The 27,299-nt window shown below is 34.5% G+C and overlaps 2 protein-coding genes and 2 long non-coding RNA genes across 8 annotated transcripts; 2 read left to right on the forward strand and 2 right to left on the reverse strand.

The window, feature by feature from the left end:
• Positions 1-288: 288 nt before the first annotated feature.
• Positions 289-3,744, forward strand: LOC149987262 (uncharacterized). Its single transcript, XR_016498997.1, has 2 exons — positions 289-2,227; positions 2,534-3,744. It is a non-coding gene; the product is annotated as an uncharacterized LOC149987262 (long non-coding RNA).
• On the reverse strand, positions 3,333-4,938 carry LOC141044563 (uncharacterized). 2 transcript variants are annotated; one of them, XR_016498998.1, is made up of 3 exons: positions 4,667-4,938; positions 4,108-4,190; positions 3,333-3,742 (listed from the first exon to the last, which is right to left on the reverse strand). It is a non-coding gene; the product is annotated as an uncharacterized LOC141044563 (long non-coding RNA). The 2 variants fall into 2 exon arrangements; XR_012216161.2 differs by having other exon boundaries at positions 3,333-4,190.
• A 10,275-nt stretch (positions 4,939-15,213) lies between these two features.
• Positions 15,214-24,797, forward strand: LOC141044591 (uncharacterized). 3 transcript variants are annotated; one of them, XM_073529408.2, is made up of 19 exons: positions 15,215-16,206; positions 16,354-16,483; positions 16,654-16,697; positions 16,827-16,902; positions 17,024-17,107; positions 17,341-17,468; positions 17,841-17,982; positions 18,264-18,383; positions 18,606-18,719; positions 18,881-18,960; positions 19,130-19,184; positions 19,645-19,755; positions 20,120-20,172; positions 20,431-20,529; positions 21,051-21,344; positions 21,609-21,686; positions 22,044-22,109; positions 22,333-22,578; positions 23,292-24,797. In XM_073529408.2, exons 1-18 carry the CDS (start codon positions 16,180-16,182, stop codon positions 22,549-22,551), a joined length of 1,920 nt encoding a protein of 639 aa, XP_073385509.1. In that variant the 5' UTR covers positions 15,215-16,179; the 3' UTR covers positions 22,552-22,578; positions 23,292-24,797. The 3 variants fall into 3 exon arrangements, with proteins under 3 accessions (XP_090101163.1, XP_073385509.1, XP_073385508.1); XM_073529407.2 differs by having other exon boundaries at positions 15,216-16,206; positions 22,333-22,573; XM_090245037.1 differs by lacking the exons at positions 21,609-21,686; positions 23,292-24,797 and having other exon boundaries at positions 15,214-16,206; positions 22,333-23,276.
• LOC112273180 (uncharacterized) lies at positions 24,017-26,642 on the reverse strand. Of its 2 annotated transcripts, none has more exons than XM_024501658.3 (7): positions 26,509-26,642; positions 26,114-26,191; positions 25,930-25,978; positions 25,618-25,723; positions 25,422-25,474; positions 25,024-25,086; positions 24,017-24,872 (listed from the first exon to the last, which is right to left on the reverse strand). In XM_024501658.3, the coding sequence occupies exons 1-7, from the start codon at positions 26,559-26,561 to the stop codon at positions 24,390-24,392; spliced, it is 885 nt and encodes a 294-aa protein (XP_024357426.2). In that variant the 5' UTR covers positions 26,562-26,642; the 3' UTR covers positions 24,017-24,389. The 2 variants fall into 2 exon arrangements, with proteins under 2 accessions (XP_024357426.2, XP_090101165.1); XM_090245039.1 differs by having other exon boundaries at positions 25,618-25,796.
• Positions 26,643-27,299: the final 657 nt, after the last annotated feature.

The following is a 27,299-nucleotide window of genomic DNA, read 5'->3' on the forward strand; positions in this document are numbered from 1 at the left end:
GAAGAAGATCCTTACTTCCATTACGAATTTTAAGGACACATTGCCTTTGCTTTGACCATATTCTCACACGCAGACAATTTTGTCAAGATTTGTGATTGCTTCTGAGCAGCAAGAATGTGAAGAGAAAGTTGGCTACAAACCTTAGTAGAAAAATGGAAGTACTTGAAAAAGTCTGAGGAAACTTCATTCCTTGTGAAAGAAGAGGACTTTGGAACTCATGTTCGCTGTCTAATTTATCTATGCCCAGTAGGTTTGGGTGCTATCGCTTATAATTATTTTTCATTGTGTTGGAGGGGTTGTCTTGCCGTCGTTTCTCAAAGCTATGAAGATTTTGGAGTACGCCATGTGCTTGTATTTTGCATTATTTTGGGTGTTGCAACTGATGCTTTACTTGTACTGTAGGTCTGACTGAAGGTTTTTATATCTTCGCAAGTGCGGTGGTCTTCACCCACTTCTCGGCCCAAATGTGCAACGACGGCGAGTCTCCATTAGGGGATTGGAGTTTCAGGGTAAGATAGTTGTGCTTAAGGAATCTCTTCTTCTGCACGACAACTTCCACGCGGTAAGTGCTATTTGAGTTGCAATTTGCAGTGGGAAACAATTTGTTCTTTTCAAAATTGAACATTGACATTTAAGCATGCGTGGACCTCACATGTGTTAGCGAGATGCCTTGGTGTTTAGGCTTCCCATCCATTGCATCGGACATGTACCTAGACCGGGTATCTATTTTTGACGCTGGTAATATTATATAACAAAGATGAACTCAGCAGTTCTTCGTTGTAAAGATTGAGAGCTCTTGTAGTAGAGAAGCAGACTCGTTGCAAACACTTCAGTCTCGCTTTAATCCCCTGTGCCATCATTCTGCTCTGTAATGTCATTACTTGATTGATACTTGGCACGTGTAATATGGTATCAGAGTGGAGAAGATAGTAGAGAAAGTTACGAACATGAGTAACTTTATGAGCATGATGGGCCTTGTGGTAGCGCAGTCGAAGATGTTAGTGGGACCAGAAAATTACAAGTCTTGGAAGAGTACGATCTAGAGCGTATTAGAAAGAGAGGATCTATGGGAAGTAGTGGCTCTGATTGAAACGACGTCACAGAGATATAGTATAAGGAGAGTCATGTCTGAAATCGAAGCCTCTTCAAACATGACCACAACGGAGCACAAGCTTGAAGGAGCTGACAACAACACGGCGCCACAAACATCTCAAGAACGAGAACTCATCAAAAGGAGAAAAACGCAAGCTATGGGCTTTCTCAGACTTTTGCTAATCGACATGGTAAAACCATACATCTTAACCATAACTGATCCTGCAGTCGCATGGAAAATACTTTCTAATATTTATTCAACGCAGATAATCGCGGATGTCATGAAAATCCTTGATAAGTGGAAGAATCTCAGCATGACAGACGGAATGACGATATCAGTTTTTATGCAAAACATGTATGATCTCTTGAATGATATGAGAGAGATAAATCAACTTCCATCAGATATAGTAGCAGTTCATAAAATATTGAAAATAATTCTCGCAAAATTTGAAAGCATTTGTAAGGGTGCTGCAATCCGAGAAGGATACACCAACTCTGGCAAATCTAAGAAGTCGCTTGCACATGGATAAGATGGTGATTAAATAGCACGAGGAGCAGAACGGAGAGGCACTTGTATTAAATTTCAGGAACAACAACATCGACAAGCTCAGGACAACGTTTAGACATCGAGCTGCGAGCTCATCCAGTAGTTCGTTCTGTAAGGGAGGACCACGAAACCGATCACAGCATAGAAAGCGAAGAGGTGAACAAGTGTGTCATAGATGCGGTAAACCGGGGCATATAGCCCGATTTTGTAGAGCGCCAGAACCAATTCAACATCAATCAAGAGCCAACATCGCAAAGGAAATTTCGAGGAGTAACTTTCCAACATCGGAAGAAATTCAAAAGGCTCTGCAAGTTCTTTCAGTAGTATCGTTGCAGGATAAAGGATAGATTATCGACAGCGGCCCATTAAGACACTTTTCAAGGAATCAGAGTGTTTTTTCGAACATGGAGTCATCGTTCCAACAAGGTGCGGTTGCCACCGCAAATGGCAAATTGCACAGTGTGAGGGGACAAGGAAATGTGAACATAGTGGTTCAAAACGAAGAAATAAATTGCCTCCGTAATGTCCTTTACGTACCCGGTCTAAAGCAAAATTTACTATCAGTTGGGGAGTATGTCCAAAATACAGGTTAGTTGATTGTTTTTGGAAGGGATCAATGCTTTACTGTAACTCAAACAAATCCACCGAAGGTAGTTATATTGGGCTGTTAGGATGAATGATCCAGTCTATACAAACTGATCAATGATAAGATCCCACAGCCGGCAAAATCAGTGAAACACAGTCGAACGCCTAAACAGCATTTTGAAATTAATACTATAAATACATCACAGACATTAGAAGAAATTACCTAGTTATGGCACTGCCATCTTGGGCATGCGGGAAATTCAACACTCATGTTAATAAATTCTGAACACACTTCTGTATTTACTACAGATCTAATTACATGTCAATACTGCCTCAAAGGAAGGCAGACTCAAAACTAGATACCCAGATATAGAGCAAGCAGATCAAAAGATTATATGTATAAATATTACATGCTGATTTATGTGGACCATTGCCGGTGGCGTCATTATCAAGTACAAAATATTTTCTGCTCGTAATTGATGAATACTCTAGGAAAATGTGGATTTGCTTTCTTAAAAACAAAAGCCAAACTTTGGTAAATTTGTTGAATTTAAAACTATGATTGAAAGACAAACAGAAAAAACTAATCAAGGAGATAAGGACGGAAAAATGGAAAAGAATTTACTTCTTGAACTATTGGTTAAAATATGGCATTACAAGACATTATACATAGCCTTACACACCCCAACAAAATGGGGTAGTTGAAAGAAGAAATTGCTCTACCATGGAAAAAGTTCAAAGTACGCTACTGCATTGAAAATTGTCCACTTATTTATGGCCAAAAGCAGCAAAAATGGCAGTATATTTATTAAATAGACAACCTACGCATGTGAAATTTTAAAACAAATCTTTGGAAGACTTTTTTTCAGGAAAAACCTCAATTCAACCATCTGAGGGTTTTTGGTTATTTATCTCACATACTCATAAGTTGTCAATGAAGAAATAAACTGCAATCAAGATAATTAGTTGGCAGTTTTGCGGGCTACGATGAGAAAATTAAAGCATACATGATATTCTTGCATCATTCACCCAAAATTATATTGTCCAAAGACGTCTTTTTTTAAAAATCCAAGCTCGTGGACTATGAAAAATATAACCAGAAGAACAATTATGAATACGCTTCACTGGAATATCTCGAATCTGGGAATCCATACATAAATGCCCTTTCCCGCTAACGGAGGAGCCCACATAGACCTCGACATCAGTAATCCTGTGCCAAATTGAGCCTATTCAAATGACGACAAAAGCAATGGAGACTCTGCCAATCTCAGTGACCAGCAAAAGACGAAGCATCAACTATTTCGGGCAGCAATAAAAATAAAAATAAAAATAAAATATCCGAGAAGAGAAAATAAGTTATTGGTCTATCTAATATATGACATATTATTATTTGAAGGTTCTGATTTGCGTAGCTCTAACCAAAATTCATCAATTCCAATATGGACAACTCCTACCGGAACAAGAGCAAGGAAATTAACCCAGCATCGTAGCATCTCACAAGTCTTCCATTAGGTGAATCTGCAATTTACACAAAATGGATCTATAAAGCAAAATTAAACATATATGGGTCACTTCAATAACATAGCATTAAATTAGTTGCTAGAGGATTTGAACAAAAGGAGGGAATTGACTACGAAGAAACATTTGTACCAATGGTAAAATGGGCAATCATTAGAGCCATGATGTTGGTTGCCACTCAAAAAAATTGGAAATTATCTCAAATGGATGTCAAAATGGTATTTCTTCGTGAAGAATTAAAAGAAGAAGTTTATGTAACCCAACTCCAAGGTTTTGAAGTACCAGGCAAGGAACAAATGGTATGTAGAGTATATAAGGCATTATATGGATTAAAGCACATATATTATAAAAAAATAGATTCTTACCTAAAAAAAAGTAGGTTCTCAACAAGGCAATGGATTTAAATCATTATGAATCTATATGTAGATGATCTCATCATGATGGAAAACTGCACATAAAATCTCATCAAATTCAAGAAAGAATTACATGAAAAATTTGAAATGTCAAAATTGTTAGAAAAAGGAAGTTACTCTATATTTAGAAACAAAATACAGACAAATAAAAGAAGGAATACTTGTGATCCGAAAGGCTTAAGCACAAAATATATTGATAAATTCAGGGATGGAAAACTAAGCACCTGCAACAACTTCTATGGATAAGAAAAGAAAACTGAAAATAGATATGGAGGAAGAAGAAGTGGATCCTACACAATATTGTAGTAGCGTAGGAAAATGTCTAGATTTGACCCACATTCAACCAGACATACAATTTGCAATAGAAGTTATAAGTAGATTTATGGCAAGACCTCAACAATCTCATTTATTAGTAGCCAAAAGAATATTATGTTACATTAAGGGCACTCAAAATTATGAAATATTACATCAAAATGACAACTAAGAAAATCTTTTAATTACAAACACTCACCACAAAAGATAATAGCGCCCTATTCACGTAATGGATGGATTGACATTGCAGCAATAGTTTGTATTTTATCAGAGAAGACACCCTGGCAATCTCAAAAACAGGAGGAGTAACCAAGCAAACAAAGTTGACCGGCGAATCGTGACGGCGCTCCTAGAATAATGCCATTACTGCTTGTCACAAAATCAGAGCAATGGAAACTCGGAATTCAGAATTAGCTTCGAACGGCACCACTGAAATTAGAACTTGAAAGAAACCCTTCGAGATTGTCTCGACGCAAAACGGTGGAAGTTCATAGCCCCAGAAGCGAGGGAGGGTGATAGCGAGATGTCCAGGCCTCCCATCTCTCACGTCGGGTATGTACTTAGACCGGGTATCTATTTTGTACGCTGGTAATTTTGTATAAGATGAACTCGGCAATTCCCAGTAATAAAGATTGAGAGCTCCTGTAGAGGAGAAGCTGACTTAGTACAAACACTTTAGTCTCGTTTTGATCTCGTGTGTTGTCATTCTGCTCTGTAATGTCATTACTCGATTGATACTTGGCATGTGTAATAACCTGCTCTGTGTCGTCGTCAAAACCGGGTACCACTACACCTTCGAGGCGATTGCAAGGATTTTGCAACAATGCGAAGCGCACATTAGCAGAGAACAATCGTCTCAAGTGACTGATCGTTGTCCTCGCACAATCCTTTGAACCTCCGCTCTCCTAAATCTGCCGCAAGTGCTGTTTTGACATGTGTTTGCTTGTCCAATGGAAGTTTTTTAGCAGAAAAAACACTGGTTTAGCATTTGAGATGTCTGCAAGACTTTTAGTAGCCATTTCTGACACATAAGTGTACACATTTTCATCTTAAAAAGGTCATGTTCTATGAAATTGCAATTTTTACATGGTGTTTGCACCCAAGGTTGTCTTGGCTTGGTTATTTCTACAGCTAATGTGGGCTCAGTGAATATATGACATGAGTTTTTTATTATTATTATTATTATTGCTTGCCCCACTTTAAGATGAGGGTATCTTCCTAATTTTGTTATAACATTATTACTATTATTTATTTATAATGCGGCCAAGTTTTATTGTAAATTATTATTCACTCGCTAATTTGTCAAGATGTGAGTGTGTTAATATGGTGCATTTTTTTGTATTCTTCAATCTCTAGTTTCTTATTTTGTTCTCTTGCACTCATCTTTAAAGGTTTCATCTTTCTTCTCTATATAGTAATATTTACTTTTACACTTGAAATTCCTTCCAAATTAAGAATTATTTCTAAAATTCTATAAATAAATAAATAAATATATGACAATAGTATTAATCTTATTTCATGTTGATCATAAGAGCCTCTAATTTTTGCAACTATCTCTTTAGAAGATTTAAGATACTTGGTGACCAGAAAAAGAATTCCATTTAAGAATAAGTATAGAATAGGATCCTCTTTCTTGAGGGGATTTCTTTAGCACTAGATTATGTGCTGCAAAAGCAATGATAATGTTGCTAATAGCACCAACTTGTGATTTATTAAAAGATAGACATGAAAAGCATTTATTACTAGGAAATAGATCACAATGTTTTAATTATCAAGGCTAATGTCTAAAATAATTCATATGTATTATTTATTAGAAATTTACAAATAATAGATAGTATCCAAAAAAAGAATGAAAAAGAACTTTATGATTTTTTCAATAATTTAAGTAGAATATAGGATTTTCAATTGATTTAAATTTATTCTATTACTACAAAAAAAAAATCATTAAAGCATGAAAATATGACTTATATTTGATATTAGCATTTTAACAACATCAAAAGACTTCTTAAAATTTATTAAAAAAATTTAAGAAATTTTCAGAAATTTATAAAATATAATTTTAATATTTTTCTAAATATGGATTTTCTTCTTTTCAAAGCCATTACAAAGAATTGGAATTTTTTTTAAAGACCTAACAAGGTTTCTATACTAAATAGATATTTTAAGCATGATATTAAATTTAAAGTTACAAAAAAAAAAAAAAATACTATAAGAAGAAATTAGAATAATTAGCAACTATAGTGGTGATAATAGGAAAGAAAGTACATATTATATATGAAATGTAGTGCTTTGAATGTAGTTAGAAGGATACAAATAAGACCTTGTGGTTCCATGATAGCATGCACACCACTTGTAAGCCTTGATGAGGTTCAAATCCTTGACCACTGAATCAAATTGTTCTTGAAATAAAATCCAATTATATAATTTTTTTATTATTTACTTTTTAACTTCAAATTTTTATAAATTATTTATAGTAAATTAGACTTTTTATCCAATAAAAAGATAAATAATTTATGAAGATAACATGTTCATGATTTTTTCCAAATTGGCATAAAGAATGTATTGTATTTTCTAAAGATATCTTTCAAAATTCCTTCTACTTTTGTAATTTAGTTAAATATTGTGTAAGTTATTGACTATATTTTTTGATTCAAATCATATGTTGTTTGAATTGAAGTTTGTATGATGTTGAGCTTATTCGCAATCAATGCATTAGATCTTATATTCTCTACTCACTTTTATTGTAATGTTGCCAATTCAGTCTTCGATATTTTGAACTTGGATTTGAAATAGGTAATCGATTCTTATAATGTTAAATTTACAAGGGTGTTACATTCAAAGATTACTAAGTTTGATATTGAGCGATTTAACTTGATTATGCTTGTTGATTAACATCTCTTCCAATTTAGAGCAATTAGACATTCATATTTTATCTTTAGAAAATATTTCAATTATAAGTGTGAGGATGGTATAAAATATTTGGATGATTGTATTAATCTTTTATAAAAATTAACCAACTAAAGAAATATCTTTGATGGTTGTCGTGGGAGCCAAAGATATGACATTAAGACTATTGGTTGTAATGCCAAGGTTAGCGATAAAAACCAAAATTAATTTGAACTTGACTACAATATCTTGAGTAGATTGAAATTAATTAGTTTTGAATTGATATGTAGCTGCTGTCAAGGACAAGAACTCGATGAAAGCTAAAGAGTAAGTGAGACTTTTCTCAAAAAGAAATAGGACAAAATAGAAATATGTATATTAAGAAAGAAACTGGAATGGCTATTGCCAAAATACAAGAAAACTAGAGACCCTTGAAACTAGACTAGAACCAAGAAAGGAGTTGACAAGAGTGAAGAGGGCTTCACTCTTGCCTCTATATATACTATCTAACTAGAAGCCACGTGGCGATGTTCTATAAGACCTCCAATATATGTTGACTTTCTAGGCCACATGCCTTTGCTTGCAAGGCAAGTTTTCTATGGATAGACCACGTAGTTAGCTTGTTCTTTAAGCTTCCAACATGCGTGGCACATGGCTAACTTGTTGACCAAGTTTCTAACCTAAAAGTCAACTAAAGACTCCTATAAAGTCAAAGCAGCGTCTATGAAGCTTCTAAGAAGCTTCTCTAGAAGATATTACACAATTAACCTACTTTTACATACTTTTATCTATTCATATAGGTAATTATATGTATGTCCGTGACATTACCCCCGCTTCTAGGGACGAGTTCCACGAGGAGCGGTGATTATATATTGAGAAAATCTAATATGCGGCGAATTGTATTTGCTACATACTCTGATCTTTGTTCTCTTCGAAGATAGTTGATGGGTCCTCTTAGCCATCGATAGTGTCCCATTCCAGGGCGAGAAGACCACCCTGTTATTTGATCACTGTTGAGGCCTTCATAACTTCCTTCAAATAATACATTTGAAAGACCATCAGGAGTCGTTCCTATCTCCAATAATATCACCAAACATCGAGAATCTCTTCCAAGGTCGTGATACCAAACGCGTTGTATCTCACCATCTATTCGAGGAAGAACATGTCGTTCTTGAGGGTCTTCATTTCGGTTGCGTCATCTTGAAGGTTGTGACAATCGCAATGTCTCATCCGGTAAGTCAGCAAACGAAGGTTCTTGAGTTGAATCCGCTGGTTGTTGGCTCTCCATCTAATTAGCGTCACAAAATGCAAAGAAGTTACAAACAAGGATAGGAAATTGAATGTTATCTTGCCTCAATCTTGTCTCTTTTATAAGAGAGGTTTTCATCTAGGTTTTAATGGATGTCGTTGATGAAAAACTTTGACTTTAGCTGATGCATTTGCTAGATTCCTGGATGGCTCCGATGTGCGCTCACTAATATCATATCCGCACCAATGAACAAGATATTCCAGCTTATTTCGGCGCCGCCTTGAGTCTAATATCTCTTCCACCTCAAATTCTTCATTATTATCTACTTCTATAGGAGGCGGTGGCATTTGTCTTCTTCCTTGTATATCCACTGTCTTATATGGTTCAAGAAGAGACACGTGGAATACAGGATGGATCTTCATTGACTCCGGTAGATGTAACCGATATGCAACTGGATTGATCTGTTCAGAAACAGAAAAGGGGCCAAGCCTACGATAGTCCAATTTGTCACAAGGTCGAGTGGTCTTGATATTGCGACGAAGTAGCCATACCTTATCACCCACGTTGAGTTGTGGTTGCTCTTTACGATATACATCTGCATTTATCTTTTGTCGTTCTTGAGCTTTCTTCAACTGCGCCTTCATTATTGCATGTAACTCTGACAACCGATTTGCCATATCTTCTGCTGCAGGATTATCAACTTTTGAAAAATCAAAAGTATCAAGTCGTGGATGATAGCCATAATTGGCAAAGAAAGGTGTTTGTTGCATGGAGGAATGTACTGTATTATTATAAGCAAACTCTGCCAATGGCAGAAGGTTTGTCCAATCATCTTGTTGGTAGTTGATGGTACACCTTAAATACTGTTCCAAGACTTGGTTTACGCGCTCTGTTTGTCCATCAGTTTGAGGATGGAAAGCTGAAGATAGCTTTATGTCCACTTTTAAAATCTTGAAAAGAGTCCTCCAGAATCTCGACACAAATTGAGTTCCCCTATCCGATATGATATCTTTAGGTAATCCATGATAGCGATAGATATTATCAATGAAAAGCTTAGCTGTTTCTTCACCTGTGATAGATTTTGTACATGGCATAAAATGTGCCATCTTGGTGAAACGATCTACTATCACAAATATAGAATCATAAGATCTTGAGTTTGGAAGATCTGTGATGAAATCCATAGAAACAGAAGACCATGGTTGTTCTGGTATAGGTAATGGCTGAAGAAGTCTGTAAGGTCGATGTCGAGGAATTTTTGATCTTGAACAAATATCACATGATTGTACAAAGTCTTTAACTGACTTCCACATTTAAGGCCACCAAAAATCTCTTGATATGAGTTCCAAAGTCTTATTATATCCAAAGTGCCCTGCTGCTGGAAAGTCATGACGTGCTTGAAGAACACGCAAACGTGCTTTTCCTTCTAGAACATATAGGCGTCCTTCAAAATATAATAGATTATTCTTGAACTCGAACTTAGAAGAATCATGAGACTTGGAAGAATTATTCTCGATATCATGAACAAGAGGGTCTGAGGACATACTGGACTGGATTTGCTTGAGAAAAGTTGAATCAACAGTCAATGTTGATTTCACTGCTCGGAGATGAAATTGCTCCGGTTTCAAGAGGACCGTTCTTTGTTGCTCAAAAGCTGCATCTCCTTCTTTTGGTGCAAAATAAGAACGTCTAGACAGGGCATCGGACAAACCTTGTTGTTTTCCTGGCCGATAAGTGATAATGAAGTCGAATCTTGACAAAGACATACTCCAACGAGCTTGACGACGATTCAACACGCGTGCTGACATGAAATACTCGAGGTTCTTGTGATCTGTATACACAGTGACTGGACTAGAAGCACCTTCTAGATAATGACGCCATTCTTGAAAGGAATCCACGATTGCAAGAAGTTCTTTATCGTGGATCTCATAATTGATCTCGGCTGCTGAGAATTTTCTTGAATGAAAAGCTATCGGATGAAGTTTGTCATCTGTTCCCATTTGTGATAAAACTGCACCCAAGGCAAAATCCGATGCGTCTGTTTCCATAAAAAATGCCTTGGAAAAGTCAACACGATATAAGACTGGTGCAGAGACAAACGATGTCTTCAAGGCTTCAAATGCTGCTTCCGCTTCTTGATTCCATTGGAATTTATCTTTACTAGTCAAGCGTGTAAGTGGAGCTGCAACTCGTGAGAAGTCTTTGATGAAGATCCGATAGTAATTGGCAAATCCCAAGAAACATTGGACATCTCTCACAGTCTTTGGAATCTTCCAATCCATGATTGTTTGGACTTTCTTAGAATCCATCATAAGACCATCATTTGAAATGATGTATCCTAAAAAGTCAACTTGAGTAGTGTGAAATACACACTTTTCCATCTTGGCGTACAATCCTGCATCTCTGAGTTTTTATAATACTTGACGAACATGTATTTCATGTTCTTCAACATTCTTAGAATAAATCAGGATATCGTCTAGGTAGCAGACGACAAAATTGTCTAAGAATTCACGAAATACATCATTCATGAGATGTTGAAAAGCAGCTGGTGCATTCGTGAGTCCAAAAGGCATGACATTATATTCAAAATGCCCGTACCTGGTTCGAAACGCAGTCTTCCATTCATCTCCTTCTTTGATCCGTACTAGATTACATGCTCCTCTTAGATCTATTTTTGTATAGATCTTAGCTTGATTTAACTGGTCAAGGAGTCCTGATATCAAAGGTAATGGATACTTGTTCTTGATTGTGATCTTGTTGAGTCCTCGATAGTCAACACACATTCGTAAAGATCCATCTTTTTTCTTTACGAATAAAATTGGAGCTCCTGCTGGAGATTTTGAATGGCGTATGAAATTCTTCGCTAAATTCTCGTCAATATATGTCTTGAGTTCAGCCAACTCATCTTGCGATAAACTGTAAATTGGTCCAAATGGTGGCTGAGTTCCTTCCTTGAGATCGATTGAACAATCGTATGGGCGATGCTCAGGAAGAATATCTGCATTCTTTTTCTCAAAAACGTCTTGATAATCCTGATATTGACTTGGAATGCCACTTGAAGTCTTTACGCTTTCAGAAATAGGTGCAGCATAAATAGCAAAAGTTGATCCTTCTTTTGCTGCGTGTATAAATGCTTTTGCACCTATAAGTGCGGGTTTTACTATACTAGACTCATGGTTTTTTACTTGATTAATAGAACTGTTACTAATGCTCCGAGGAAAATCAAGTTTACGAGAAGTCCAATCTATTCGAGGATTATACTTTTCTAACCATGATAAGCCTAAAATTACTGGATTAGAGGGAGACCTAATTATATTAAAAATTATGCAACTACTATGACCATTTATTACTACATCTACAGGAAGTGTTTCGTGAGTTACATCTCCAGAAGACAACGGACGACCATCTATGACTTCTACGTGTACAAGTTTAGTTTTTTGTATTAATGATATTCTATGACATCTAGCAAATTCTTCATCTAAGAAACAAGCTGAGGCTCCTGAATCTATCAAGGCAGAGGCTTTGTAATTATTAGGTCCTAAACGCACATCTATTATAAAACAAGGAGATGGTTCTGAGGAGAGGATAGGACCTTCATTAGAAGTTGTACAAGATTCCAGCCGCATGGTCCCTATTGTAGCTGGACGTACTCGTTTTCCGACATACTGTCTTCTTTGATAGCCGTACTCCTCATTTTGTAGTTACGTCGCTTCTTTGGACAATGTTGAGCAGTGTGCTTAGGTTCTCCACAATATAAGCACAATCCTTCTTGTCGACGACGAGACTTTTCTTGCTCAGTAAGAGGTTTGAAACGTACCGCATCAATTTGCATATCCTCTACTTCTGAAGGTATGTGTTGAGGAGACGTCGGTGTTGCCATTGAATTGTAGTAACGTTGAGGCCTACTTTTGCGACTCTCGGATCGAAATTCAAAAAGTCGATTGTCGCACTTCACAGCAAAGTCAATTGCTTGACTCAATGTTTGAGGATCAGGTAAATTAAGCATCAATTTCTTTACCTCATATTGTAATCCGTAGAGAAATTGACTCACAAGTGCGGCATCATCCCACTTGATATCAGTTGCAAGTTCTCGAAATTGCGAAGCATATAATGTTACTGATCGATTGCCTTGTCGCAAAATACGGATCTTGTTGGTTGCAACACGAATTGCATCATGTTCTCCAAACATGGATCGAAACTCCGCCAAAAAAGCCTCCAGATTATCCAATATTGGATCTCGTCGTTCAAGAAAAGATGAAAACCATGACAATGCTGAACCTGAAAGAAGTGTACCAATGAATCTTACTTGTGACCCTGGAGTTGGATAGCTCTGGGGTTGAAGTTCAATCACTAGTTGGACCTGATTGATGAATCCTCGAAACTTGGATCTGGTACCATCAAACTTCTCGGGCAAGGCAACTCTCGGTTCTCTAACACTCGAAGGGTGTTCCATTCTGGGAGAAGGGACATGGTTTGGTGCAGATGTTGAAGCAGCCCCAATCATCTCTATATCTTCACTTCCTACCATTCTTGTTGCTCCTTGTGGTGGTAAATTGAGTTGATGCATCGCAAGCATTAACTCCCTCAATTGTTCTTGCATCTGTGCCATTGCACTCTTCATTTCAACAAGCTCTGCCATAGTAGCACTTAGAAAAGAGAAGATGTCTAACAACGCTCAAAAAAAATAGAAAGAGGGGAATTGATAACAAAGAAAATACTAAGAACAATATCAGTTTAAAAGAGGGTAATCCGCAACTTCTAATGCGCTTATGTCTTATCAAGAAAAAGGGGTAATCCACTCTTAATCAAGAAAAGACAAAGCTCTGATATTGTAAGTGTACTCTTGTCAATCTGTCAAGGACAAGAACTCGATGAAAGCTAAAGAGTAAGTGAGACTTTTCTCAAAAAGAAATAGGACAAAATAGAAATATGTATATTAAGAAAGAAACTGGAATGGCTATTGCCAAAATACAAGAAAACTAGAGACCCTTGAAACTAGACTAGAAGCAAGAAAGGAGTTGACAAGAGTGAAGAGGGCTTCACTCTTGCCTCTATATATATTACCTAACTAGAAGCCACGTGGCGATGTTCTATAAGACCTCCAATATATGTTGACTTTCTAGGCCACATGCCTTTGCTTGCAAGGCAAGTTTTCTATGGATAGACCACGTAGTTAGCTTGTTCTTTAAGCTTCCAACATGCGTGGCACATGGCTAACTTGTTGACCAAGTTTCTAACCTAAAAGTCAACTATAGACTCCTATAAAGTCAAAGCAGCGTCTATGAAGCTTCTAAGAAGCTTCTCTAGAAGATATTACACAATTAACCTACTTTTACATACTTTTATCTATTCATATAGGTAATTATATGTATGTCCGTGACAGCTGCTTTCTTATACATCTCTCTCTTCATGTGTTGCACCAAAATAAAACCATCAATATTAATATTAGAAGCAAAATACATGTTTATAAAAAATAAAAATTATAGACAAATGTTGCAAGTATTTTAAAGGGTCATTTGAAGGGTCATAAATAGTATAGTACTAGTCATATTGATCTTTGTTGTAGTGGCTTGCTTAAGTTTAAATTAGATTTGTTTAAGTTTAATTATTGTCTTGGCTAAAATTAAAAAATCTTTAAAGAATAATTTATTTTTAATTAAATTATTAATAAATCTATAAATTTATATAATTAATAAATACCATTTTTTTTCTTATTAATTATCAAATTTTTAACCTTCAATTTGAATTTCTAAACTACTTCTAGTTCTATTGCAATAAAAAAAACATCACTTTAATAGTAATTTTTTTTAACCAACGTCAAGAATTTAACTTAATTTGGCTGCAATCTAAGATACAATAATAAAAAAATAGTCTTAAAAAACTTGTTAAAGCAATTTATATTAAAATCTTGAAAGAAATTAAATACATATTGTTTTTTAGGTTTTAAATAGTCCACATATCAAAATATGGATTCCAAGCTTGCAATGTCCAAATATATATATATATATATATATATATATATATAAAGATATTGAAGTAACACTTGGAGAAATTTCTAAATAGATGTAGATTCATTCAAAGTCTTTTTTTTAGGAGAGATAGAGCCTCTTATTAATCTTTCCTTTTAATCTCTTACTTTCATAATGTACAGTTTGCTACCCACAAAGTATGTGATTATAATATCTTATTATAATTTGGCTACTACTTTCTCCACAAGTTTCCAATCTACGGTAGTTTTGTGTAGATTTGTTTATAAAAGGAGACTAATCTTCCTTTTAGAAAACTCAAAGGATAGAAATTCACTTGGGGTTTGTCAAGTTGGATGTAAACAACCATTTTGGCAATAAAAGTTGAAAAAAGTAATACCCTCCTATTCTTTGTTTAGATCCATTAGTAAATTGAAGGTAGTTGCTACAATAAGAATATAGTTGATATTGTAATTGGTTCTTGTATTCCTAGCATCTTTTCTAATGCGCTCTATCAATGTGCACAATATTATCAAAGTCAAATGGAAAATTGGTAAAATCTTTAAAATAAATAATAAAAATAAAAATAACTTCTTCAACCTTCAGTGAGGTACTAGCAACTAAGAAACTTTTGAAACCAAGCTTCAAGGAAAAGATTGTTTGCTACTTATATTTCTTCCATTGGAGAAATACAAATTGTAGATCCACAATAAATATTATATATAAAGAAATGATTTAGTAACCAAATGACTTTGATAATCATTAAGCTTGCAAAATGGATTTTTTCTTGTAATTTATAAATTAATCTATGTTAAAAAAATTATGGTTTTTAAATATAGTAATGAAGGTTGTTTTCGAAAATCAGACAAAATGACAAAACAAAAGAAACAATGGTGCTGGGAAGATGGTGACATATTTTAGATTTTGAAATAAATAAAATCGAGACTAAGTGAGGATCATTCTTTGCCACTAAAATCAAGTAAAGACATATAAATATACTAACAATCTAATGCAATTGTAAAAGTATGCTCAAACCATAAGCTCCAATGCTATTTTTGCTCTCCACGTATTAATTCTTCAATTATACACCCTTTCTTGTTTTTTCCAACCACACACTTCTTCAAGTTTTCAAAACCTTCATTTCCTTTTCAAAAAATAGTGAAAGTACTTGCAACTAGTGATCATATAAATAGCAATGATAATACTATTAGCAAGATTCTTGGATTTTGAGGCAAGTAAAAAAAAAAAAAAAAAATCAACATTGGATTGTTTACTTTTTCATCAATTGTTTAGAGAATATTTTGATGTCAAGCAGTGAATCAATACTTTTTGGCACATAAAAATTGCTTTGCTAAATGCGCTCATATAAGTATCTTCTTTCTATATTCAGCTAAGACCTAATATTATATTTTTCACAAGCCATGTCGTCACTAAAGATGCCCTAGTTTGTCTTTCCTATTGAAGTAGAGTTTGCACTAAAGAAAAAAGAAACACTAACAGATATTGTTGCATTTTTGTTTCTCTTCCAATAATTTATTCATAAACAGACACTTAGAAATGGAAATAGAAATCAATCGTTTTAAAAATTAAACAAAGTATTGTATCAAAATCATCATGGAGTTTGAAGGAATGCATTTACAAGTAATCTCACCACCTACCTCATACTTTACGGACAACGCAACAATATTTGCAAATTCTTTGTTTTCCTATTTTATATGTTACTCTTTTTTTCATTTACATATTTGTTTAGTTTGTATTTTATTTGGATCATTTGGGTTTCATGTGTAGGTCCAAATTAGAACAAAAATAAATTTATGGGATTGGAAGGTATCAAATATTCAATTACCAATTGGAAATGGTCATCAACCTTTCCAATGGTTGGGTTATGTGGCATGCAATTATATTGCCTTTGAAAACAGTACTTCCCTCTTAAAATCAAAAATAATATCAATATTTTTCAAAGTATATTGCTTCAAAACTCAGATTCAATATTATTTAAATATCGTTTTGACATAAAATTCTGTGACAAAATGGAATCATCATGATGAACACAGTTCGATGAGCTTAATTTCACAATCCTATTTGTAGGACTTGTGACCTCAAGATGCATTCCGCAAGGCATTTTAGTGAAGGTGTGTTTTCCAAATTAAGTAAAATGTGGAATTGAATTCAACATGAAGCAATATCAATGCATCATTCATGTACATCGAATTAGATTAAATGTGGGTTCAAAAAAAAAAAAAAACATACAAATTTTGTAGGGAAAGTTGGTGGATGTGGAAAGAATTATAAAAGATACATGTCATGACGGAGAAAATGTTATTGTAGAGTATTCTGGTAAGAATTTTTATACATTTGATATATATATATATATATATATTCATATACACTAAAAAATCATTCAATATCATCAATGTCATCAATATGCATATCAATTTAATTAAGATATGGATGTCAGGTGGTCCGGAAGCTTACACTCAATGTTGGGAAGGACGAATATCAGATCGTGATAAAAGGGAAAGGGCCTCCCTAATTAGAGCAGGTTCAACAAATTATTTACTCACTTGAGCTTTATTTTATTTGATTTTACTATATAGATGACTTCATGTTGTATGTGTACTCCTAGGTTTAATGATTTGTTTGCCACTAGTTATGCAATTCCAAATGAAACCAACACAACTATTGTAGACAAGAGCATTGTTTTGTTGAATTTCTTCATTTACAAAATCAAATGTTCTATGCTCAAGCATGAAATATTTAAAGAAAATTTTTTAGGTTATGATATGGGAGACAACACTGAAATATATGACTTGATTAATGAGATTGATGCATTGGTAACTAAAGTGGTGAACTTAATACATGATGTTGTTATTGAAGTGGATGAAATTCTTCATGGAAACAAGGTAGTTTGTGCTACCAAGTTTTGACTTATACTAAATTTTCTATGTCATTGGGAGAAAACCACAGAAAAAATATTTGAAATTGCTATTACAAGCTTCTCCTTTTCTAGTTTGATAATACAAGGATTTTAATCAAATACATCAAAAACATTTATTAATGGTGCAGCTTGAAAGAAAATAGAAATTTTCAAAAAGAAAAACGTATAATCAAATGGGAATGATTAAGTATATAAAGTATTCAAACCATTAAATCAAGGCATATATTCACAATAAATCGAAAATATGGATTTTTTTGTTGTTTTCTCTGTTTGTTGTTACTTTCAGATTTTATATAATATTATTAATTTAATAACTATTGAACAATTTTTATATTAGCTTGGAATACAAAATGGTGAAGATGGCACTTCTATGGATATACTCTTAAGTGCTCAAAACATACCATCACTGCAACCACAAGAAGCAATAACACAACAAAAAAAAGAAGAAGAACCACCACTACCTCAAATGCAATATCAACGTGAGGCATTTTAATACCTCTAAAATCAAGAGTAATATCATTTAAGAAACTACATTTAATATGAAAATTTTAAAATTAAAATTCTATCATATTATATATATATATATATATATTACATAATACAATTAAAATAATTAATAAGATAATAATTTTATATAAAAGATTATTAATATTAATGATATTAAAATTTGGGTTACTTAATTCAATAGCAAAAAAACTATTTTCACTTAAGTGTGCTATCATATAATGAAATATCACACTTTATGGTATGAAATAATCAGTTGATGAAGAAGGAAACCCACTTCTTGATGAAAGTGGTAATCCAATTTTATTGCCGCCACCAATTCCCGACCCTCCCAAAGATAAAGAAACTTATATGGAGCTTGCCCTTTCAATATTTGGTAATTTTTCTATTTGTTTATATATTTATCTTTATATATGCACATATGAACTGTACAAAAATAAATAAATAAATAAATAAAATTTCACAAATCACCTTTATGACTTTAAATATCATGGAATATTCTTTAATTTATTGTTTTTGTGTTTAATCTAAAAAATGAATTATTCGTGATGAATTATTATTGAAGCTTGTTCAAAACTTTTTTTTAATACAAGTGTAGAAGAATGGGATTATGGGATTATTAAAAGGATACAAGTAGCATTAGAAGACATGGATGGAGATTTGGCACGGCATGAGTTCCAAATCGGACGGGAAGTAATGAAAGCACATGATGGTATTTTCTTTTTCTTTCTTTTTTATTTTCATTTTCCTTTTTACCTATGTTGTTAAGACACATATTTTTCTAAATGCTTATTTACTCATTTATATAAAAAAAAATTCACTTAGGAAGTCTAATGTACTAAGTACATTTGTTCATTTATACAAAAATATCAGGTCAATTACAGGCACTTCTTTTGTGGTATAGTTCAAAGGGTTTTCAACTTCATGACAAAGACTTTGGAGTTTTGAATTTTGTGAGTTTCAATTCACGTTATTATTTTATTTTTGTATCTTTTCTATGTGTGTGTTTGTGTATATATATATATATATATATGTGTGTGTGTGTGTGTGTGTGTGTGTGTGAATGAGAAAAAATAATAATTTTATGAGTTGTAATAATCAATGCAATGTTGTCTTTTACAGCAACAATGGCAAAAGCTATGGCAAGAATTAAATGTTCCTACAAATATTTTAGATTGTAAGTTTAGATGCATAATACTAAAAAGTTGATCTATTACTTGACAAAAGAATTTTTTAAAAAAAACATGTTTTCTTCAAATAATAATAATAATAATAATAATAATAATTCTCTTATTTTTCCAAATTCCTTCAATAATATACTTAAACATAAAATTCTCAGATACTATGATGTTTTTTATTCAACTACTCTATCCATTTTATTGCCTTTGTCTTCAGAAATCTAGTCCTTCTCACTACCCCAATATTATTTTAAAATATAAGACATATACATATATTCTTATATATATAACCAATGTATGAGGTGTTTTCAAATTTGAGTATCTCTGTTAATTTACTAAAAAGAGCTCACATGTGTGAGCACACACACACATGCATTCATATATGTATATATATATATATATATATATACATATATAGTACAATCTATGTGTGTGTGTATAACATAGAGACAATGGCAGCTTCATTGATAAATCCACTTTGGTACAAAATGAAAGATGTGGGTCAAATTAAAGGATGTTATCAGCTCAATGCATATGGATTCTATGCAGCCATAATGCACCTCACTCTCGGTGCCCCCTCACCCTCACAAAATCATTTCTAGTAAACAATTCATGACACATGTTTGTGTTGATACCATAGACTATTTTTTAAATGTTGTTACATCATTTACATTGAAAAAGCATTCTACTTGAGACTTGTATGTATATATATATATATATATATATATGAACAGACATGTCTAAGTATACTTATCAGAAAATTACTGATGTATATCAACTATTAGTATAAAAACACAGAATTCAATAATTCAATGGTTGATGTCAAGGTCATGAAAATGTGCTCATGCATAATTTAAAAACTGTTTTTTTTCTTTTTTTTCTTTTTAATTTTTTTTTTATTTTACTCATTTGTAGTTATGTTGGGTTTACATAGATTTATATACAGGATATAAATCTACACCAGAGTTGTCAAATTTTTCAGAAATGGTATTACATCTTATTTATCCCAGTTTTCATGTTTATTAAGATATTGATTTACTTGCATTAGCTGTAGAATCTTATATGCACAAAAACAATCAATTATTTATTAGTTATTTACTTTGAGAATAAATGAATGTGCTCAGCTCAAGCTTATTGAAAAGAAACCATCTCTTACAAAAGTCAGCCTTCATTGGGTAATTTAAATCCAATGTTCAAATCAAACCTGATTGTGATACCATTTGCATCTAAAACATAAATTTGCAGATTTTTCATTTCCTCGAAGACATTATTGTGCCTTCTTTTAAGGTCATATTAAGTCCCAAACTTAAATTATTTCATGAAGTTGACACTTCAAAGCATGAGGTATTATTTTTGCTTACGAATTTGTATCGAATTATGGAGAGACTAACATTAGTCCCCTTCTACCTTGATTCTTTGAAAAAGAACGCAATGAAAAACTATGCACTAGAATTCCAGGGAAAGTAGAAGGGAGAATGATAATGAAAAAAATTATAAAAAAAATAAAAAAGAAAAAAACTAAAACCAAAACACACACATACAAACAAACTAACAAAAACAAGTTATGTTAATAACATTCTTGTATAAAAAATAACAACAAACATAACTTGATGGTGTTTAATTTTTATTATTTTGGGATGGTCGTTTAAGTAGTTTAAACAAATGATTGGAATTTAAATCAAATGAACATTTAGAATGTTGGTAGTTACTTGAAATTATAGTATTTTAGTAAGTTTTTTTAAATAAATAAAAAAGTATCCACATAATATTTAAAAGTACAAAAACAAATATATTTTTTCGAACTATTTATAGGATTCATATACCCACATGAATTTTTTTAGTAAGAAATATGAAATCATTTTCAGAGTGTGTTCAAAAGTATTGAAGAAACTATCTCCAATGCCATCTACATAAGACATTTAGGTGCCGAGAAAAAGGAGCTTGATTTGGCAGCTTTAAAGGCAGAAGAGGAAAAAGTAAAAGCAGCAAAGGAAGCACCTCAACCCCTTCCTCCTTCTCTTCTTCCTCCCCCTAAAAAGAAAAACCCTAATGGAAAGAAAGAAAAGAAGGGTAAAGTTAAAGAGCCTCCCCAAATGGAAGATAAAGAAATTCAAGTGCGTGTTTGTGAAGAAGTTAAGAACTTGATTCCATATTTTAGGGTATGTTATGAATTTTATTATAGAAAACAAATATATCTGATTGTATATATATATATATATATATATTCATTCCTAAGAAGAGAATGTCTTTATTATGTTTTTTTTATTTGAAAAGTAATATTACTATTTGTGCTTTCTTTTATTTTACAAATATGAAAATTTGATTGGTGCTACGACCATTGTGTTTGTGATTTTCTATAAAGTAGCTATTGATAATGTGAAATTTATGTTTGATTTCTGTTTTGTATTTTTTTTCAAATGAAGAAATGGAAAATATTGGGTGATGAGTTTGATCATGAAGTTGCCATATTGGCTATTATTTTTGCCTTACAAAACAATCTGGTATATATATATATAATGAAATAGTCACAATTATAAACTGATTTCATAGATGACCAATGGTGAAGAAAATAAATGAAAATAATGAATCATAAATGTGTATAAGTTCATTCTTGAATCAGAGTGAAGAAAAAAGTTCAGGAAAATTAAAATAAAATAAAATAATAATAACTATGTTTGAATATAAATAAATGATGTGAAATGGAGTTGTGGAATCAACGGGTTCTGTCAAAAGAATAGAATTATAAGATAGAAACTAAATCTCCTTGAATATTTAAGCTTCAAGCTTAACAATACATATACAAGATACCCTAACTTTTAGATAACTAAGCCTACAATTGAATTTATTACTTTGTTTAGGATGTGAGTGAGTTTACACCACTTCCAACTGACAAACTCACATTTGGAATTGCAGAATTTAAAAGGGTAATTTGCATATGTAATTTTCACATGTATTTTTATAACTCAAAATTCAACTATCTTAAAAATAAATAAATAAATAAATAAATAGAGATTCTCTAATGAGCATGCATAATAATTTTTTCAAAGATATAATTGATTTCAACTTTAAAATAAAAGAAATGAACTTATTGATCATAGTTATCATACAAAGCACTTTATGTAATTTTATTGGTTTATTGCTGTGTAGATGATGTCAGCCGCATGCCATGCCGCATACATGAAAGTCCCTATTAAACGAGTTTCTGAATTCTCATTTTTCCAAAAGCATTTAAATGAGTGCTTTAAGCGAGGAGGTTTAGCAAAGGATGTATATTCAGATTACAAAGAAAAGAAGCACTACTTGGCATCAATTTGTTTGAGATATGGGGGAAAATCTCCTCCTCAACCACCCATGTTGGGAAAATAAGCCAAATTGCTTTTTCTTCATTGTATGGTATATATATATATATATATATATATATGGGGATGATTTTTTTATATATATATAAATAATTGTACGTTGTGTCCATAAATGTTACCATGTGCGTTTGATAATGTGGGTGGATCTTATTAGAAATTTACACACAAGTTTGAAATGTTCAGTTAAAAACATAAAATAATAACATCACCACATGAAAACAACACATTCTATACTTATAATCTTTGTTTACTTTTGATGTTTTCAATGGAGCTATTTTTATTCTTTCATTGCTAAAATTGGTGCTTTGTTATAGAAAAAGAAGTCATTTGTTGTGCATCACAATGAATACTTTATACTTTAAGGGTCAAATCATTCAGTATTTATGGAACATGAAGTACTGTACTAAGTCTAATCTATGATGATGTAAACAAATAAGACTTTATCATGCATTTTTACACCATTCTGTTCTACTCTATATTGATTTAGTTTGCTTTTGAACTTTTCACACATTTTTCTTTTTCTTCTTCTTTGTTTATATATTAAATATTGATACTCAATTGTAGCAAAATTCTGAAATTCAGCACCATTTGTTGACCACCAATTCAATTGAGCATAAATATCAATATCAAATATGCATATCCTCACAGACATACAAAGCATTACATTGAATTGAACTTAATCAGCGTTTTTTCATGTAAACTAAACTAACCATAATTAGGGACCCAACTGTGTTTTCAACATTTCAGATTGGTGAACAACACCGACTTCGTCAAGAGATGACAAATCCTGTGAGCTCTGATTGAGAATCAATAGTGGAAAAGTAGCCTTGAACCAAATCAGAAATGACAAAACTCATCGCCACTACTTCAAAGTGAATGAAAGAAACGCAGATCCATCATGTTTACAGAATGGTTAACAAACTGATGAGTTCAAGAAACACCTCATTGGTTCAGGTTTTGGTGAACAATACCTAAAGGATGCAAATCAGAAGGTCTTGACAACTACCATCGTGAAGAGTCACACTTACGTTGCTCTTTCCTTCTTAACACTGATTTCATCAATCTGCGTTAAGTGGAAAATGGGAGTCATGACCGAGGAGGTTGGTGAAGTCAATTGCTGAGGTGAGCACTTCTCCAAACGGTTGCGATAGGGTTTGTTGTGAGAATGAGAATGATATGAGAATGAGAGATTATCGATGTTAGGGTGCTATTACTGATCTTCGGATTGGACCCACTCGATGAAAGGAGAGTATGTGAAAAGATATGACGCGGTTCCGTACCCGAAGCCAGGCAAACAATCGTAGGCACACGCCCACAGCAAGCATTGAATCCCTAGGCAGTGCATTAGCCAAATATTTCTGTGGAAAGCTGGACACGTAATGCCCCCACCACGGTTCAAACAATGCAACTTTGATAAATCATGCGTTTCAGGCTCCAAGCATGTGGTCAAGCAGTAAAAGGAAGATCAGAAATGCCAAATGGAATGTACAGCATTGACAGTAAAAATATATGATAGTTACACAGCATTTTAATATTGACTTGCTTCAGTTTCCAAACTCGTGGAAGTTTTCTGCACTTCAACTAACCTATCAAATCAACAGCTCTTCGTAACTAGGATACTCTTTGCATTGTCCTTTCATTGGTGAGCACCAGGTTTAGGGTTTTTGGTGAGCAGTTAGCCCTTCCAGATTGTGAGACCCTCTCCGAAATATGGAAGGAGCTGAAGACCAAAATTGGGATCGACGGTGATCAACACTGACCCACGAGTTCGAAGGACGCACATGAGGGGGAACATTTGCTAGAAAGATTCTCAAAGGGAGTTGATTTGTGACGACGTGTAAACCCCTATGGACCGCTTGCCGTAACATCCGCTTGAGACTCATTGCAATCGACCATTGAGGCATTCTTCAAACTCGTTTCAGTTGACGGTGCAGCTGAGGCATCTGCTTCGTCAACCAGCTGCCACTCTTCCTTGCCAGTGGGAACCTCTGATGCACTCTCCTTTAAACCTTCTCCAACCGCAACCACTTCTGAAGGTTGTGACGTGTCAACATCTACTGATCTCTCCTTGGATTCTGGGCTGTCAACATCAACCATCTCCACATCAGCCACAACTTCTGCTGCAGGTTCCTCCATGTGATCAGCTCGCACTAGATCATCGTTGGGTTTACCGGTAACATCTGGAGTTGAATCTACATTCTCCCTCTTCGGCGACCCCAAGGGTTTCTGATCCATGTCCTTCGCTGGTATGGGCGTTGGTGCTGGCACTGATGCAACCCCAGGGTATGGTCCTGGTGATGGTGCAAAGGTTGATGTCACCAACAGCAGCTGAGGACACGAGACAACAAGTGAAATGTAGTGAGTTAATTTATTCGACAGTGAGGTTGGGTTTGAAGCGTCAGACGAGGAAACAAACGATTACACATAAATCACGAAAAAAATAAATAAAGAAGCGAAATCAAGCGGACTAAACACTAACCTTCTCAAAGGCGAGGGCAACCTTGTCAAGATTGGGATACCTGTCTCGAGGATTCAACAACACCTATTGACAATGCACTCATCGTTGAACCTTCATCAATAACTAAATTCTTTTTCCTTACATTTCATGTTATTTTTAAAGCAAGATCGTGAAAGAAGAAACTATGTAAACTTGAAAATATATCCTCAAATATCTCCAAAAACCAATACGACCATACGATCATGGCTGAAGTATTTAGTTTAAGCCGAGGCAACAAGGGCTCAAGGAACAAAGTTTCCAATATCTCCGTAAACCTCATTTCCAAGTTGTACCTGAGAAACTAATTTTATCTGGATTGCACAAATGTCATCATAAAGCATACGCTTCGACAAGAAGGATATAAAGTTAGACTCGCTAACCTCACAAAAGCGCTGAAGTGTGAAGGGTGCTCCATCTGTGAATGACTCCAATCCTGCTCCCACATCGAAAACCGATTTCAGCACAAGGCTCTTAAAACGGAAAAGAAAAAGGACATCTCTGAAAACGATGACTACATTTTCATAAATCAACATCCTCAAAATTCCGAGGGAGGAAGCAGAGAAGAGTGAAAGGAACCTGAGGTGAGCCTGTCTTCGAGCTCCTGATAGCTTTCACCAGTAACAAGTGGTCTTGGGGGCCCAACTGTGACATCCGCATGACTTTTGTAATAATCTTGCAGTACCTGAATCGACACGCCACATCCAAGCATTCCCAAGAGCTCTTAATGAATATCCTCGATTCTTCACTTTGATTCGCTGAGAGATGACAGAACTGAAATTCAGAAAGGACACGAACATTCTACGCAAAAGTTCAAATGAAATAAAATTAACGCGACAAAGCATGAAATAGCAGAAGAAACCTATGAAGTTCCTTATTCGGAAGCCATACCTGTTTGAGCCGGAAAAGAAGAAGCTCCTTGAGCTCATTCCATCTATGCCTGGCGAAACGACAACGCAACAAAGCCGAGGTTGAGAACAAGACACACCGCTGCCGATTCACACCGTCAAGAAATTCATCCAATTCCCCATTCTCCGACGCGCAAAGTTCAAACCCCGCCAAACTGTGAACTTACCAATACAGTCCGGTCATGGCGGAAACCTCCAATATGCCGCGCAGCTCGTCAGTAAACTCGCGCTTGTCGGCATCCTGCCTGTGAAATCCTGTTTCAGAACCTCCTCCAGGCCATACATCCCAAACCTACCGCAATACATAAACAACCAAACCAACAAACAAACCCTAACCAGGCCCGAAAAGACAAACAATGCAGAAAGCAACATTACTCTCCAACTATCAAAGTAAAGTTGCACTAATCCAAGCAAACGAGCAGACCAAAGGACAATGTTCAAGTTCTCGACATCCAGAGCTGATCGCCAAAACAGGGCACAACAGTCCGGGACAATCCGACACCCTAACTGAGAATGAAAATGCACTTTCGCATGACTGACTGAGAGAGATAGTGAAATGCACCTGCAAAACGCCGAAAGCTCGGCCACGCAGGGCAAGTCACGGAAGACCTCCATGACAAGCGCGACGGGGCAATGGCGAGCTCGGATCGTGTCAAGGGGTGTCCGCAGTGACGAGCTACGGGGCCATGGCACCCCCTCCCCTGGTCTCTCTCTCCGTCTCTCTCTCGCCTCCTCCTTCCCTCCCTCCGCGGCACCTTGCCCATGGTTACACCCCAAGGCCACGGCTCTTCTCCTGGTCACGGTCGCCAGCACTACCTATGTTCGTCACCTTTACGTCAGCTCCCTTGTGAAAAAGACGAAGTAATGCTAGAAATTCATAATAGAATTTGGTGAAATAAACTACAAATTACCTGGGAGTATGTACACTATGCATGGCCTGGAAACAGTTCTGAAACTGAATTACATATGTAGGGGTAATTTCTTTGCGTAGAATTTTCCTGTTGTATTTTTTACTAAAATATGCCATATCCCTAGGAAAGTTATGTTGAAGCTTTGCTGATTTCAAATCCTCTCTAGAAGTGTCACATGCCAAGGAAAACATCAAGATACACGTACAACCTAGACCATTGTAAACACCATTGATGTGTTCCTTGGCATTGTCAGGGACTTCTTGGTTTTGACTATGTCAATGCTCAACACAAGCATCCCACAATTGACAAGGATGAGCCACATCATGTTGTGTATTGTTTTCTTTAGCTGATGTCTACTATTTAATGTTGCATAATTATGCTAAATCCACAAATGTCACATAATGATCCCCTGCAATAGTAGCCACAACATGCTAGCTTTTCT

This window comes from Physcomitrium patens, chromosome 20 (genome assembly GCF_059467195.1).
Source record: "Physcomitrium patens ecotype Gransden chromosome 20, ASM5946719v1, whole genome shotgun sequence".
Classification (NCBI taxonomy): Eukaryota; Viridiplantae; Streptophyta; class Bryopsida; order Funariales; family Funariaceae; genus Physcomitrium; species Physcomitrium patens.

Bases quoted from the DNA above. Each gene is read 5' to 3' on its own strand.
- LOC141044591 (XM_073529408.2), top strand. From the start codon at position 16,180: ATGGAGTTTGAAGGAATGCATTTACAA. The intron at 19,756-20,119 runs GTGCCCCCTCAC...GGGTTTACATAG, and splicing joins CATAATGCACCTCACTCTCG to ATTTATATACAGGATATAAA. The intron at 20,173-20,430 runs GTATTACATCTT...ATAAATTTGCAG, and splicing joins TGTCAAATTTTTCAGAAATG to ATTTTTCATTTCCTCGAAGA.
- LOC112273180 (XM_024501658.3), bottom strand. From the start codon at position 26,561: ATGGAGGTCTTCCGTGACTTGCCCTGCGTGGCCGAGCTTTCGGCGTTT. The intron at 25,979-26,113 runs GTAAGTTCACAG...TCGTTTCGCCAG, and splicing joins GCCATGACCGGACTGTATTG to GCATAGATGGAATGAGCTCA. The intron at 24,873-25,023 runs GTTAGTGTTTAG...TCGTGTCCTCAG, and splicing joins TTGCCCTCGCCTTTGAGAAG to CTGCTGTTGGTGACATCAAC.